The sequence below is a fragment of the Suricata suricatta genome, chromosome 7, assembly GCF_006229205.1.
Source record: "Suricata suricatta isolate VVHF042 chromosome 7, meerkat_22Aug2017_6uvM2_HiC, whole genome shotgun sequence".
NCBI lineage: Eukaryota > Metazoa > Chordata > Mammalia > Carnivora > Herpestidae > Suricata > Suricata suricatta.
This window is the reverse complement of record NC_043706.1, coordinates 27,794,105-27,810,947: the sequence shown is the minus strand read 5'-3', so window position 1 is coordinate 27,810,947 and position 16,843 is coordinate 27,794,105. Positions and strand designations below refer to the sequence as shown.

Below are 16,843 nucleotides of genomic sequence, written 5' to 3'. Positions count from 1 at the left end.
GAACCAGAAGCATCAACATCCACGTGTACATAAGTCAGCCACTGACAGGAAACCATGCACCTGCTTCCTAACCTTGGGCTGCCCTTTCAGCCTATCTTTCTAACAAGTCTATTTGTCTGGAATCCCAGCCACTATGTAAGAACACATTGCTACATGAATAAGACACCAACACTTCTTTGTGTCCTGGTTAAAAAGAGGTTAATGAATTTTCGAAGATAAGGAATTTAATAGTCCTTCCAATCCAAGGTGAAGAAACAATCTCTCTTTTCCTTACCTTTTGAACATTATTGGATCTAGTCTTAAACACAATTTCAGAAAAAAAAAAACCTCTCATAGTTAAAAGCACAAGTCTGTGTATGCATGCATTAAAGTAGAGTTGTGTTTAATTTATACCCAAGATATATTCTGAAGGAAAAAAGGACCACCAAAAAAATCAAATTTGCCTTTTTGTCTTCTTTTCCAGTTACCCATATTTCTTAGGAACATCTAATGATAGCTTACCTCTGCGTGCACAGCAATTATATTCACCAATGCTTCTTTTAAATAGTTTCTGACACCTGAATCAAGAAGAGGGAGGGAAAAAAGGCATTTAATGGAAAAAAGCTACCCACTTCCCTTGATGGCAGTACTGTCACTGTACTACTGCCTTAGAGTGTTCTAAGGAGAAACAGAAAGTAACACCACCACTATTTCCTTTAAGAACCAAATGGTATAATGACTATTTTCATCCTGGTTAAAAAAAAAAAAGTTAAACATTTTTTTTAATTGTTTTTCTGTACCTGATGGTCAGTCTCCTTTAAAACTGAAACTTAAAATTGTCCTTCAGTTTCTTTATATATATATGTTTCTTCATGTGTGTGTATGTATGTGTGTGTGTGTGTACCTGGTACACACATACTCACATTAGCAGATTAAAAAAAGGTGGAAGATATTTACCAAAGCTTATAGAAGCTATATATCTATTATGACATTTTACTTCCAAAGGTAAAAGTTAAGTTATGCAGAATGACTATTTTGATCTTAAAAAATTACTTCTGGGAGAAATGTCAGACAAAGTCATAGTCAATCTCATTTTGTAAAGTAAGTTAAAAGTTCAACAAAATACAAGATTTCATGACAGTAAAGAATTAAACACTATGTCGCTTAAAAGTTGGCCCCAATGTTCATAGCAGCACTTTCAACAATAGCCAAATCATGGAAAGAGCCTAAATGTCCACCAACTGATGAATGGATCAAGAAGATGTGGTATATATATATACAATGGAATACTACATGGCAATGAGAAAAAACGAAATCTGGCAATTTGTAGCAAAATGGATGGACCTAGAGGGAGTCATGCTAAGTGAAATAAGTCAGCCTAACAGGAGAAACCTAATAGGAGACCATGGGAATGGGAAAGGCGGGGGAAAGAGTTGGGGAGAGGGAGTGAGGCAAATCATGAGAGACTTTTGAATGCTGAGCACAAACTGAGGGCTGAAGAGGGAGGGGAAAAGGGGAAGGGTTGATGGTCATAGAGAGGGGGCACTTGTGGGGAAGAGCATGGAGTGTTATATAGAAACCAACTTGGTAATAAACTATATAAAAAAATAAAAAAATTTAAAAAGTCTAAAAAAAAGCTGGCACTCAACAGCAGGTGTGTATAAGATTTAATAGTGCAGGAGTCTAAAGTCAGTTTCATTGCCTACAAGCTATGACTTTTGGAAAGAAAACTGATGGCCCAATTTTCTCTCTCGTCAAAGAGTAGAAAATAGTACCTATCTTGCAGCTTGTAGGGAGGATTATAGGAGATAATCCATGTAATTGGTCCAGGTACCCATAGGGCTCGTTAAGAGCTTTCAATTATCATTGCTTTCTAAGAAAAAATGTGAAAACAAAATGCTGCTTTACTGTAATTCTAAAGAAATTACTTTTACTTGGAGTGGAATATTATTTCAGGATGCCTTCTAGAATTAATTGCAAATACTGATAATTCCTTTTCTACAGAACAGAGAAAATTCTACTCTATTGTAAAATCATGGATGTTAGCAGTAACAGTTTTAAGGAGACTCTTTTCCCATAATGTCATCTAAGTTACTGATGATTTAGAAAAGTTGAGATTAAGGCCAAGAACTATAATCAACTTTCTGAATTGACATTTTTAGATTCTAAATATATAACTAGCTTCTGATTCTGTCATATGCCATAGTTTAAAATAGGTAACTATTTTTCTTCAGAGGAGTCAATTAATATATACTTTGGGATATTGAGAGGTTTAGATGTTCTATTTTTCTGGTGGAAAAATTGAGAAATCTGTTGAAGAGTAAACAAATATAATCCAGAAATAAGTTGAAATCAACTAACTGCAAGGTAACAAGTCTTATCTGGGAGGCAAGAGAGGAAAATATAATGAACCTATTGTAAGTGAAAGTGAAATAAACTACCTTGTGCTCAAGACCAGAAAAGCTTTCTTCCTCTAAGAGGAAAGCTATACCACAGAGTTGTTCCTTTGTTTACCTGCTACAGACAGAGCAACAAGGAGACCTGCCTGTGACATCTGTCTCTGATCGCTATGATCACCTCAGTCAGTATGCCTCATCTTATTCCTTGCTCTCCAGATAATTCTTTCAAATTGAGTGGAGGACAGCAGAGAAGGGCTCTCTGGTTCATAATCACTGTGCGCAGGTCAAGAATTTTTAAATTGCAACCACACACACACACACACACACACACACACACACACACACACACCATGTATACAGTTGCTAAAAATAGAAGCATAATCTTAGGCCAATGATGTTATAAGGAATTCAAGAAATTCAACAGTTTGGGGATACCTGGGTGGCTCAGTTGGTTGAGTGATGTTGCAGTTCGTGGATCTAAGCCCCTTGCTGGGTTCTGTGCTGACAGCTCAGAGCTTAGAGCCTGCTTTGGATTCTGTGTCTCTCCCTCTCTTTGTCCCTTCCCCACTCACATTCTGTCTGTCTGTCTCTTTCAAAAATAAATAATAAAAACATTAAAAAATTTAAAAAATAAATTTAACAGTTTTTGATCTTCATGAAAACCAGGATCCTGTCAATGCTACTATATGAACAAATGTCAGGAGGTTGGTGCTAGAAATATTCTAGCAATGATGACTAGAAACGTGAGGGCAGTTTTTAACTTCTAAAATTCTTCAATGTAAAAGTGGGGCCAGAGTGCTGACTAAAAAGCAGAAAATTAAACTTAGAATAAAGCCAGCCAGTGTCACATGCTATCAACTCAACTCCCACTCTGACCCTAATAGGAAAAACATTTCCTGGCAAGAACCCATCAGACTGAGCATTACTAATAAAACACCCTGTAAAAGACATAAATCTAAATTACTCAATATAATTCTGAAGACAAAGCTGTGAAGAGTAAGAATAAAATCACAGGATACTTTCAACCATTAGAACTATATTGCTGTTAATTAAAAAAAATGAAAACAACATCAAGCTTCCTGTTTTAGGTTGACCACAGGTTTCACAAGGATAGTATGTTAAAAGGAACACACAGCCTCAACTGTAACAAATTGAGAAAAAAAAAACCCAAAACCTGTATTTCTTGGAGACTTACTTTTATGAATAAAGAAAATGAAGTGATTCTGCCCCCCCTCCCTGCCACCCCCACCAAAAAAGAAAACAACAATCGCTTCAAAGAATAAGTGGTAATACTGGGGAAGAAAGGAGGAAAAAAGTTTCTGGCCCTAGGGATGAACAGAAAGAGAATTCCTGGTCAAACCACATGTCAGGTCACTGAGGGTTCAAAAACACAGCATTAAATTGAAGGCATATGGAAAATGCATGCTAACTTAGAGGAGGAAATGTATAAAATATTATTATAACATCCAAAGCAATGTATATGTTGGTGTTAAGAACTTAATAAAATAAAAATTAATAAAATAAAAAATTTAAAAATATGAAAATAACACTCATTATGTTGAATACAGATATAAGTATTTTTTATTGCATACTGGGCTGAAATTGTTGTTAGTTCTAAGGGAATAAAATAAAAATTTTAAAAATATGAAAATAACACTCATTATGTTGAATACAGATATAAGTATTTTTTATTGCATACTGGGCTGAAATTGTTGTTAGTTCTAAGGCTAAAAGTTCTCATTCATTAATTTAATATCAATTTGTTGAGATTCTACTCCATGGTGGACTCTGATAGGCACACATCAGATATAGTGAAACATTAAATCCTTCAAGTAGAATATGTGTATATCTCCAGTATGTGTAAGACCCCAAAGTAATGAGCTGTTAAGTACTGCTATTCATATAGCTGTCTAAGCTGTATGTAGCAAATACGTAGTTTTAAAAAGTTTTATGCTGTAAAACAAAATCTTTGCTTTTATACTAACTTATGAAACATTTACTTGCGATTTCCATTTTGGCAGATTCTTGAAAGGTTAAAGAATAGTATTGGGGAGGGGTGGAGAAAGGGCACTGGACCTAGAGACTAGACAGCGTCCGTGTTTAGAGACTGAGGTCTGAAGGTTCACAAACATGAAACAGATAAGATATCTGTGGTCTTCCTAGCTAAGAATTTCAATTCCTTTCTCTTTATTCCACTGAATAGCCAGTTATCACCCTAAGGAGAAACAAAACCAGCATCACACCCTACTCACTAGCTAACCTTCTCTAGTACCTACCCTACTCACTCAGTGGTCTACACTGAGACTTTCAGATGTCTCTAAAAAACTAAACATAGATTAACCCCTTGGGTTTAACTGCCTGTTGAATTTTCTGTTTTAAAATGTTGACTCATGGGTGCCTGGGTGGCTCAATTGGTTAAGCATCTGACGTCGGCTCAGGTCAGGATCTCACGATTCGTGGGTTCAAGTCCTGCATCAGGCTCTGTGCTGACAGCTCAGAGCCTGGAGCCTGCTTGCTTCAGATTCTGTGTCTCCCTTTCTCTTTGCTCCTCCCCAACTCGTGCTCTGTCTCTCTCACTCGCTCTCAAAAATAAATACACATTAATAATTAAAAATAAAATAAAATTAAAAAATAAAATAAACTGTTGCTCCAAGGAGCACCTTGGTGACTCAGCCAATTTAGTGTCCAACTCTTGATTTTGGCTTAGGTCATTATCTCACAGTTCATGAGATCAAGCCCCATGTCAGGCTCCATGCTGATGGTGTGGAGCCTGCTTGAGTTTCTCTCTCTGCCTCTTTCTCACTTTCTCTCTCAAAATAAATAAACCCTTAAAAAATGTTGCTCCAATTCTAGCTGTAGGAGGATGTCAATCTTTCAAGGGTCTGTGCTAAGAAAACAGTGGCGGGATGCCAGAGGTTGCCTCACTTGCTCATACGGCACTATGCCAAAGGACCTCATCGAATCACAGGTGACAGAAGGTAGCAATTTTCTTTTGGGTGGCTAGCGTGACGAATTTGCTCTTTTCTGACCTCGAAGATAAAAGTACATGGAGATCATGCCAAAAGGAGAGAAATTCAATTACTCAGAGTTGAAAGAGAACAGATTTGGTTTAGGAAAATGTAAAGTTGGGTCTTCCCACTGACAGGTAAGCTAACTTCCTTGAATGGAACAGGTTAGATCTAGAAAGCAAGAAAGAGATAGTAAAAATGCCAAGAAAGATCCTAGAGCCATCAGAGAAGAGCTGTACATAAATTTTGTTATTAAAGTGGATGAGGCCTTGAAGTTGATGGCAGGGTTTAAAGGGACCATGGTCATGGTACCTGGATTTTATGGACCAGGATTTTATTTTTGGTTATGGCATTATTTTCAAAAGGTCCATATCTATGTCGAAGGGACCATTTTGTAGTTAATTTTGGTAGTATGTTTCCTTCCCACTACACTTTATTCTAATTTTAAGGTTATTAACAGTTGATGATGACTTTTAAGTTCATTGAGGTACCAGAAAGAATACTCAATGTAAAGCCAGAAAACTTGGGATCATAGTCCTGACTTATCTATGTATATACTGATATGACCTTAGATAAAGATCAATTTACCTTTTAGACAACTGCCTACTTTACAAAATGTAGAGATTACAATGTCTGTTTTGCTATCAGAGCTGTTACAAAAATGTAATATGTATCCATTCTCTTATTCTTTAAATATTTGTTATGTATCTTTTATGTGCTAAGTACTGACAGGTAGTGGTGTACAACAGTGAACAAAACAGATATGTTCCCACCCTAAGAGAGTTTATCTTGGTGGTAGGGAGCACTTTGTAGATTACAGAGCAGTACACATATTTCAGGTACTATTTTTTTTAATAAAGTCATAAATAGTTGGGTAATAGGTATGATAACTAGAAAAAATAAACCAATTTCTCTTTCTGAAACACACAGTGTAGAAGATTGGACATTCTAACCTATCATGACTGTCACCAAGCTGCAGCATATCCTAATTGTAAGTAAAGTTCTTTTGAGCAGCGCCAGTGATCTCTGAACAACTGAAATGTACATATTAAAAAAGACAGGAGCAGCTAGCCCAGATACAACATCCAATTTTATTGGGATGTGCTATAACTGGAGAGATTCATCTGTGACTATACTCTTGCTTTGGTAGTTTACACAGAGTTCTCTAGAAATTGGAATTTTAGTGGAACTGTTTTGTCATACTTTGCATAGGTTTGAAAAGAATGGCTGAATATAACATACTAGCAAGGTTAGGGAAGACTTGGCTTCTATGGAAACACCTGATAAATGGACTGAATAAATCAGAATTATATATGCAAACAGAAGGCAGATGCAGATGTTGACCTCAAATACTCATGTTACTCACTAATGACTCACCTTGGGGCAAGCTTCTGAACAGCTCTGACCTGTAGCTTTCTCATTTATAAAACAGAGATACTATTTACTAAATGAAATATATTTTTTTATTTTATTTTAAGTAGATTCCATGCCCAATGTAGGACTTGAACTCATGACTCTGAGATCAAGAGTCAGATCCTTTACTGATTGAGCCACCCAGATGTCCCTGAAACAATATTTCTAAGAGGCTAACAGTATATCTGTCAGAGAGCAGGCAGTCAGCAAATGGGAGGCAGGATTATTGGTTACAACCTGCTGACTCTCCCTTGTATTTCAGAGGTGCTACACTTAGATCACCTCTCATGTCCTCTTGGCACCAGCCCTCTTTCCTCCCACTATAGCAGCTTTCCACTGATTTATAGGATGACCTGATTAATATCTATCTACCTTGCTAGATTGTTAACCCATAAGCTGGGCATAGCCCTTCACTTACCTTGTCTTTGTATCCTTACAACCTACCACAGTGGCTGGCCTGTAGCACAAGTTTTGAAATAAAAGAAAGCAAATGCCATATATGTCTTGCTCACCAGTAAGTTCCCTTAACCCTCTATTTTTTTTAACTTTTAATGTTTTATTTATTTCTGATACAGTGAAAGACAGAGCATGAGAGGGGGAGGGGAAGAGAGAGAGGTAGACACAGAATCAGCTGTCAGCACAGTGCCAGATGTGGGACTTGAACCCACGAATGTGAGATCATGACCTGAGCCGAAGTCGGAGGCCACCCAAGTGCGCCCCCTCTTAACCCTCTTAAATAAATTGTTAAGTGAATGAATGAGTAAACAAATACATCCAAGAAAAATTTTAATGTATGTAGGATTCTAGGATATATAATTTTGTACTTGAGCCACCTAATAAAAATGTACATGCCTAAGTTTATGTGTAAAGGAGATACTCTGCTAAAGCATGCATCTCTTCTCATAGGGTTAAAGAAAACAAAAACCAGTCCTTTTGAAATGATTTTTCAGGATCCATTACAAAAATATAGTTTTAATAAATCAAGTACAGCAGCATAGAATACTGCTAAGTCTAAATAACTTAGTTTTCCAAATATGGTTTGTTTTTCTGGCTATATATTTAGCAAATAGCTATTTCAAATAAATAATAAACCTTTACATTTTTGAATGCTTACTATAGGCTTGATATTCAGAAGGAGCTCAGATATATTAGAACACAAGGAACACTTAGGAAATGTGTTAGGAAACCAGGGTTTTAGCTTTAGCTTCAACATTAGTGGGCCATAAATGCCACATTTACTGTACTACAAGGAAGTGAGCTGTCCATGTGAATAGTGCATACAGAAAAAGTAAGGCAAACTGTTTCTTGGAGTTACAAATGTTACATTATTATGATGTAGTAGTAAGTATTGTTTTTAAAAAGGTTCCTCTTAGATAAGCCCCCACAACTTTCCAAGGGACTGAGAACAACTTCTAAGTATTTACAATATGTATCTCCTCTACTCTCTGAATATAAAATTAGAATGTGTCATGCTATTTGACCAAAAAAGTGTCCCCACCCACACAGTATCAATCTAGACTATCACTTAGCAATTAATCTAGTAGCCCAGTGTGGAAATTCCCCATGGAGAAAACAAAGCTCATCTTTGTTCTGAGCAAGAACCTGTAGGCTTCTTCTCGCAGGGTGAGCTTCCTGTAATTGGGTTTGGACCACATACCATATTCTTCAACAATGAAGTTCTTGATTTTCATACATGATAGTGGAAAAGAAGTCTTTTTTCTCACTCTATTTGCCATTTTCTTCTCTTAATCAAATAGGGAGGGCACTTGATTTTGGAATAGACATACTACTATAAATATTTATTGAATGCCTATTACTCTTACATGGCACTAGATATATAGTAATGACCAAAATAATAGCAACTTCATAAAAAATAAAGCCCCTTCTCCTCACATTCTAATGGGAACACTACCAGACTTAAGAAAACACAACCATTGTGCACATGGGAGAGAGGCTTACATTGTCTATAAAACATCACAAGAAAGTAACTGCACAAAAGAAAATTGTTCAGCGAATACGAAAACCCACATTGATAAACAGAGGGCTCTGTTTCATGAAATCCTCAGCACCATTTGTGAAAAAACAATTCCCTGACATGTTGGAATGATCTTAGTGTTGCTTTTGGGCCAATCTCATGAAATAATGCCTAGCAATAACCAATAATAGATAATGTACAGGTGTATGGGATGGCTTGGATTTACATGTTAAATGGACAATCAGTTAATTAATTGGAGCTTCAGGCTTCTTTCAAGTATGGGAAAATGTTTCACAAATTAAAAAATGCTATATATGATATGTGGCCATGTGTAGGAAAGTGGATGGACCTTGAGGGTGTTATGCTAAGCGAAATAAGTCAGGCAGAGAAGGACAGATACCGTATGTTTGCACTCATAGGTCTAACAGGAGAGACCTGGCAGGGGACCATGGGGAGAGGAAGGGGGAAAGAGAGCAGGGAAGAGTGAGGGACACAGATCAAGGGAGACTACTGAATACTGGAGACAAACCATGGACTGATGGGGGGGGTGATGGTCATGGTGGGGGGCACTTGTGGGGAGAAGCACTGGGTGTTATATGGAAACCAATTTGACAATAAACTATTATAAAAAAATAAAAAATAAAAAATGCTATATAAATGGATTTGATTCTTCTTATAATAATAATTTGAACAAATTGCAAAGCAGACTTTTCTAAAGAATGTCTACATAAGAACAGAATAGTGAATATTTTGAATTAATCAAGTCTTCTTGATTTCTTATTTTGAAAAAACTTAAGTGCTCACAGAAAAGAATTAAAACACAAAAGTATAAGTTTTCTTAATAACAAATAAAAGTCCAATAAACTTCTCCATCTATCTCCTTAGTATGGCATGTATTCTTCCAAATCTCTTTCCAAGACTATAATTGTTTTTCCTCTAAAAAATGAAGTTACACTACACATTCCAACTAAAACTTGTTTACTTCATTTATAATAGATCGCATTCTTCCATACCAGTGTATATATATTTATCTTATCATTTTCAGTGGCTGCCTCATATTCTATTTTATGGATGTACCCTAATTCATTTATTCTGTTATTTATTATAATTTATTCATTTTTCTATTTATGCATAATTTTTCTCCTACTACGACATTAGACAATTACATATAACTATAAATAATGCTGCAATGAACATCAACACTTGTATTCTCATAGAACAATTTACATAAGATATATTCCTAGAAGTGGAATTGCTGAGTCAAAGATTTTCAGTTTTGATAGGTTCTGCCAAATTGTTATTCAAGGCTATAAAAAATTAAAACCTTGCTTCTTCATGTCTTTTTATTTTCTTAACTTGGATTCTCTAATTACTAAATTAATAATAACTATAATATATGCTTCTCAACTTCGATAAACACAAAACTTTCCATTAAAAAACTAAAATAAAATGTTAACCAAAACACAAAGGCCAAAGGAAATTTACTAAAATTTACACAAGACTTATACTTAATCTAACTACGTAAAGACTGTCCAAAACAGAGCTGGAGAGAAAGAGCAGTGTATAATTACAGAAAACAACTGCTATACTACTTGAACCTATACCAAGCGTGCAAACTTTTCCATGAAGCATTTCCTGTCAAAATTGGACAGATGACTCCTTTAAACACAGACTGATTTCAAGGTACGCTGCCTAATGTTGTTTTGAAACATGATACTCTTCAGTCAGTACTACAAGAAATTAAACTTTGGAAACTCTGGAGATACTACCTACTTTATAAACCACATTTCCTGTTTTTAACCCCTATGCCCTAAGGCAGTTATCAGTCCTAGTCTACAGATAAAAATAGATTGAAAAATACTATAAATATCCCACAATGTACTTTTTTTGGTAAAACTGAAACACTACATGAAAAAACTTTGGGGTATTTTTTTTCTGAAATAAATTATCTATTCAATTACACTCTTAAGACACATTATTGAAATTACTGCCTATTAAAAAAAGGTAACCAGGAACGGTATCAGTACTGGCATACAGAAAGGCCTAAATATTTTGCAACAAAATTAGTTTTGTTGGAATAGAGAAAAGGTTTTAAGTTCCAGGTCTTCATGTTTTAGTTTGTTCATTCCTAAGTAGGACTCTTTGCCCAAGTTGACAGATTGTCTTTGCCATATAGGGGATTTTAAAAATGAACACTTGAAGAGGAGATATCCTTCATAAGTAGTATATGAGTGAATAACCTCAACCTCTACAGTTTTTTTCTTTATCAGAATCTATTTTTGGCTTTAATTAATATGGTCATCTATATATTATTTTTTAGTTTATTTATTTTGAGTGAGAGTGAGAGAGAGAGAGAGAGAGAGAGAGAGAGAGAGAGAGGTTCCCAAGAAGGCTCTTTGCTGCCAGTGCAGAGCCTGATGCAGGCCTCAAACTCACAAAACTGTGAGATCATGACCTGAGCTGAAACCAAGAGTGGAGCACTTAACCAACTGAGCCATCCAGGTGCCCCATGATCTCCTATCTTTTATTTTTTTTTTTCCTATCTTTTAAATAAGAAGAGGAAAACTTTGTTTCATGAAAAGAGAAAACATTGCCAGCAGTGAAAATAATAATAAAATTATTTCATGGCTTACATTTTCCATTTTTAAGAAAAGATTTCTATTCATTAATAGTTTAGCATTCATATACATCATAGATAAACACCTTTCAAGACTCAGAAATGACCAAGGGTATCAGAACATCTCCCATTTCAAAGTTTAATTATGATGGGTAAAACAAATTATGAGTTACACTAACATAAATATTACAGATCACCTTATACATTTAACAGAGAATATCAGTCTCGTCATTTGAAACGTGGTACACTGAATCTAAGACCTAAAGGTAGATATTTAATCAATTTAACATTAGTTGATAAAACAAACTCATTTGTTTCAATTTAATCTTTTGGCAGAGAAAAATTCTTTTATTACAAAGTACTTCAACTAGCAAAGTGAAAGAGACAAGATTCATTCTATCTATGCAAAGGAATGCATTTTGTTTTATACTTCCAATGTTTTGTTACATTTGTACATAACATTTCATAAACGGGTCTGTAGTAACTTTAATTTCAAAGTCTCAAGTTTTGTTTTTAATAACGATGACTTCAATAAATCAAAACTAATAAAACAGTTATGAGAGAAGCCATGCTGAAGAACACGGCACTGGAGCCTGACCGGCTGTGTTAGAGTCCTGCACCCTTTAGTTAGCTGTGTGAGCTTCTGTGATTCAGTGAATGAACAAAAAGAAAGTGCTCTACCACTGTCTGGCCCATTGTAGAAGGTATGAAAATGCAGAGGGTACTATCCATGTTATGGAGCAGCTATTGCATCCGTATCACTGGAATTACCACTGTGGAGCACAGCAAAGAAGTAATAAGATAAAGTTCTTATTATTCTCAACATATTCTCTCTGCCTGGGTGGCTCAGTCAGTTGAGCATCAGGCATGGGCTCAGGTCATGATCTCACTGTTCATGAGATCGAGCCCCACATCAGGCTCTGTGCTGACAACTGAGAAGCTTGAGCCTGCTTCAGGTGCTGTGTCTCCTTCTCTCTATGCCCGTTTCCTGCTCACATTCTGTCTTTCTGTCTCTAAAAAATAAACGAACTTTAAAAAATTTTTAATTGAGGTATAGTTGATAAAAATATTACATTAGTTTCAGATGTACAACATAGTGATTTAAAAATATTACATTAGTTTGAGATGTACAACTTAGTGATTTTAACAATTGTAAATATTACACTATGCTCATAAGTGTACCTACAACACTATCACTATACAACACTATTACACTACCATTGACTATTCTTATGCTGTATCTTTCATTGGTGACTTATTCATGCCATAACTGGAAGCCACACCTCCTTCACCCATTTTGTCCATTCTCCCATTCCTTAGTCTTTCAGTAAATAAGTTTGTCCTCTTTATTTATGGGTCTGTTTCTGTTTTTTGCTTTGTTTTATTTGTTTTTAGATTCCACATATAAGTGAAATAGTATAGTATTTGTCTTCCTGTGTGTGACTTATTTTACTTAGCATAGTATCTTCTAGGTCCATCCGTGTTGTCATCTCACACCAGCTACAACAACTAGTATCAAAATGACAAGAAATAACCAGTATTTGTAAGGATGTGGAGAAAAAGAAACCCTTGTGCACTGTTGGTGGGAATGTAAATTGGTGCAGCCACTGTGCAAAACAGCTATGGAGATTCCTCAAAAAAATTAAAAATAGAAATACCATACGATTTAGTAATTCCACTAATGGGTATTTACTCAAAGAAAACAAAAACACTAATACCAAAAGATATATGCGTCCTATGTTTATTGTAACATTATATATAGTGCCAAGATATGGAGGCAATCTAAATATCCATTGATAGATAAACAGATAAAGAAGTTGTGATATATATGTGTATATAATGGAATATATATATATATATATACATACACATATATATATAATGGAATATTAGCCTTAAAATCTTGCCATTTGTGATAAAATCTTTTAAACCTGTCAATAAGCATCTTTAAAGCCTAATTATGACAATTAAAACTAGTAAGCAATTGGTTGTTAAATGCTTGAATTGATGAAATTGAAGAAGCAGTGTTCCAAGGTAGAAAGGGCTTGGATGGTAGCATCTGACTTAGACAAAGTGTTTACTTACATTAGCCTATAATTGCATTATCTATAATACTGCATATAAAGTTTATTGTAAGGACTACCCACTACAAAGGCACGAGAGCTCAATAGTAGCAAGAATGAGCAGGAATGGTAGTAACAACAACTCTTTTCATTGCTAGGATTTTGTTTCTCTGACTTTGCAATAAAATCTTTCTAATAGCTGTATTCTAAGCTATTTTTTCTCTTGGAATCACTTAACATTTATGTAGTTGCTTGTCCATCTTCAAAATCAATGCTCCATTTTATTGCTCTACCAAATTTATTGCCTAGGGAAGATTCTGGTACAGTTTTATCCAAAAACAAAAGCAACCCCTTACTCCTGATATCTTTATCTTTCATTATAACTTTATAACTGTCATACATTGAAATGATCCAGGATAAGTCACTGTTTGTCAGGGAAAAAGGAAAACTGAATGCACATACTGTCCTTTTAGCAAGCCACCACTTGTTTTTTCAGCTGGAACAGGACTGTGAGACCAAAGCCTATGAGCCCTCACTCAGGGAAAGTGGGAGCTCTCCCTCTTCACACCTTGTTAGGAGTACCTCTGGCAGAGAAAGGCATAAACTGTTTTACTACAATTATTTACAAAATATTAGGATATGCAAAATTATATAGTGTTGTTATCCCTCTAATCCCTTATACCCTATATACTTCTCTAATAAGAGTGATAAAATTAGAATTTGGAGACAGGAGAACAGTGCTGAAGTCCTAAGTCTAGTATCTTGACTTGACTCCTTCCTTTTCTAATTCTTCAAATTTTAAAAAATCAGCCAAATGGGGAAAATAAAATATTACCCCAATGAGGTTGTTGGAAGGATAAAATGTGATAATGTATGTAAAAATAAGTTAAACTGTAAATTATTTTTATTTAAAAATGGAACAAAATGCAATATATTAACAAATCCATCAAATTTTCAATATGAACCAAAGCAAAATGATATTTGGTATTTTATTTTCAATGCTACAAGCTTAAAAATGACAAAGATGGACAAGCTACATGTTTCCATTCACACACTTATGACTTAGTGTGTTACCAGTTTCTCTCTCATGCTCTTTCTAAAGCAGTGAATACAAAAGATGTCTCCTACATTTGTACAGGTATCTGAAAACACAAATGCCACCTGTTTGAAGTCTTTTCTTATCAGGAAAAAATGATAAGACTTGGCATAATTCTCATATTGGGAAACCATTCATTTACTAAAATACTCATTTGTTCAAACATATGTTGACAATCATACATTATTACATAAAGGAACTTTCTATGGTGGGGACTCCAGTGGGACTACAGCATTGTGCCTGCCATCAAGAGGCACAGTCTTCAAACTTTTTTGATTATCCTAGTTATGGGAAAAAGAGATGTGAGGCCTCTTGATATAAAATTAGAATGTATGATACATAACCTCTGATATATAAAACTATGTGCGACTATGTTAATACATAGTTATTACATGGTTAAAAACACATAAATTTATAAGACACATCATTTATATATAGATGCATATTATATATTCCATGCATAATAGAAGAAAACAGAAAAAGGAGAATATAAAAAGGAAATAAAAATTATTTTATTAGTTTAAATATGCTACGTTATCCTGAAGTTAAAAAACAACCAGGTGTCTGAGGATTCTGTGGACAGTTTACTGAGCATATTAATACCCCTGCCCAGACTCATGTCACTTTCATATCACTCTACCTGTGCCCCACTCCCCCAACCCCATCTCTGTTCCTAAGAAATGTAGTCGATGATACCAGACTGAAGAATTACAACAGTAAGAGTCCTATAGTTGATGTGTATGGCCCTATAGTTGATGTGTATGTTTCACTTGATTTTTACACCTGCTATACAAGAGGATTTGCTTACATTCAACTTGAGGATGTCTGTGACACTGAAGATGCTTTACATAATTTGGACAGAAAATGGATTTGTGGATGTCAAAATGAAGTAAAGCTTGCACAGAGGAGTCAGAAGACTCCAAATTAAATGAAAACCAAGGAAAAGAGGAATGTGAATATTCTTCATGCGATGATGATTATGACAGATACAATACAGACATTCTAGGAACGGAAGTTATGAAAGATCAAGAAGCTGGTAGTTTGATTACAACTAAAGAAGTATTTATAGCCTTAGAAACAGACTAGCTAGAAGACCATAGTGTAGCAGAAGCCATTCTGACAATCATAAGATTCAAACACCAAAATTAATCTTTCTCAAGATCAAATCCAGTTCAAGATCACAGTCCAAGTCCCAGCTCAAGAAAGAAATGGTTACCCTGAACAGAGGCAGCCAAGCATTGCCCGCCCACGGTAAGGAGAGGGCATCTTCTCTTACCCATTCTCCCTAAGCCTACCAGTATGGCCTGACCTCAGAGGTAAACACAGCGCCACCTAGTGGAGGCCAGAGTTGCTTACACCAACTCCCACCCATCTGCACTCTGGAGCCTCATTTTCACTGAAACAAAGCTCCCTGAGAATCAGCACAGCAGGCCCCTCCCAGAGAAGACCAGCACCAATCCCTTCCAGTTTACAAATCATAGTGTGCTGCAATGTTTAAACTCTAGGGGCAACTGGATCTAGCTTCATTTGGGTTTCCTTTTATTTGTTCATTTTCCTTCCTTCTGTTTTTCTTTTATAATTTTTTTCTTTCTTTTTATTTCCTGGATAAAGAAAGAACATTTTTAGTCTATTCTATTCTATTTAAATTTTTTTAATTTTATTTTTTCTTTTCTCTCTTTTCTATTTTCTATCAAACCTCTCTCAACAAGCAGACTGAAACACACCTAGTCTCTAGCTTCATTTATTTGACTTTTTAAATTTTATTTTAATTTTTAATTTTTTTTACTTATTTACTTTTGAAAGAGTGGGAGCACAAGTGCTAGAAGGAGAGAGAGGGAGAGGGAGACATAGAATCCAAAGGAAGCTCCAAGCTCTGAGCTGTCAGCATAGAGCCCCACATGGGGCTGAAACTCACAAACCCTGAGATCATGACCTAAGTCAAAGTTGGATGCTTAACCGACTGAAATACCCAGGTGTCCCTGATTTTTATTTTTTATTTTACTTTATGGGACACCCGGATAGCTCCCACTTCAGCTCAGGTCATGATTCTGGAGTTCATGAGATCAAGCCCCACATTGGGCTCACTGCTGTCAGCCTGTCAGTGCAGAGCCTGTCTAAGTTCCTCTGCCCCCTTCTCTCTGCCCCTCTCCTACTTGTGTTCTCCTGCAAAATACATAAAATATTAAAAAAAAAAAAAACCAACCTCAGGGTGCCTGGGGGGTTGGGTGAGTTAAGTATCCGACTTTGGCTCAGGTCATGACCTCACGATTCATGAGTTTGAGCCCTGCTGGCT

General features: G+C 35.6%; 1 protein-coding gene and 1 pseudogene across 4 annotated transcripts in view; one reads left to right on the top strand and one right to left on the bottom strand.

The window, feature by feature from the left end:
- EXOC2 (exocyst complex component 2) overlaps nucleotides 1–16,843 on the bottom strand; it is a 264,990-nt gene that overhangs the window by 23,327 nt on the left and 224,820 nt on the right. For all 4 annotated transcript variants that reach the window (XM_029944254.1, XM_029944253.1, XM_029944256.1 and 1 more), the window contains one exon: nucleotides 502–557. In XM_029944254.1, coding sequence (XP_029800114.1) covers nucleotides 502–557 — 56 coding nt within the window. The remainder of the gene's footprint in view (nucleotides 1–501; nucleotides 558–16,843) is intronic.
- LOC115296362 lies at nucleotides 5,320–15,839 on the top strand (annotated as a pseudogene).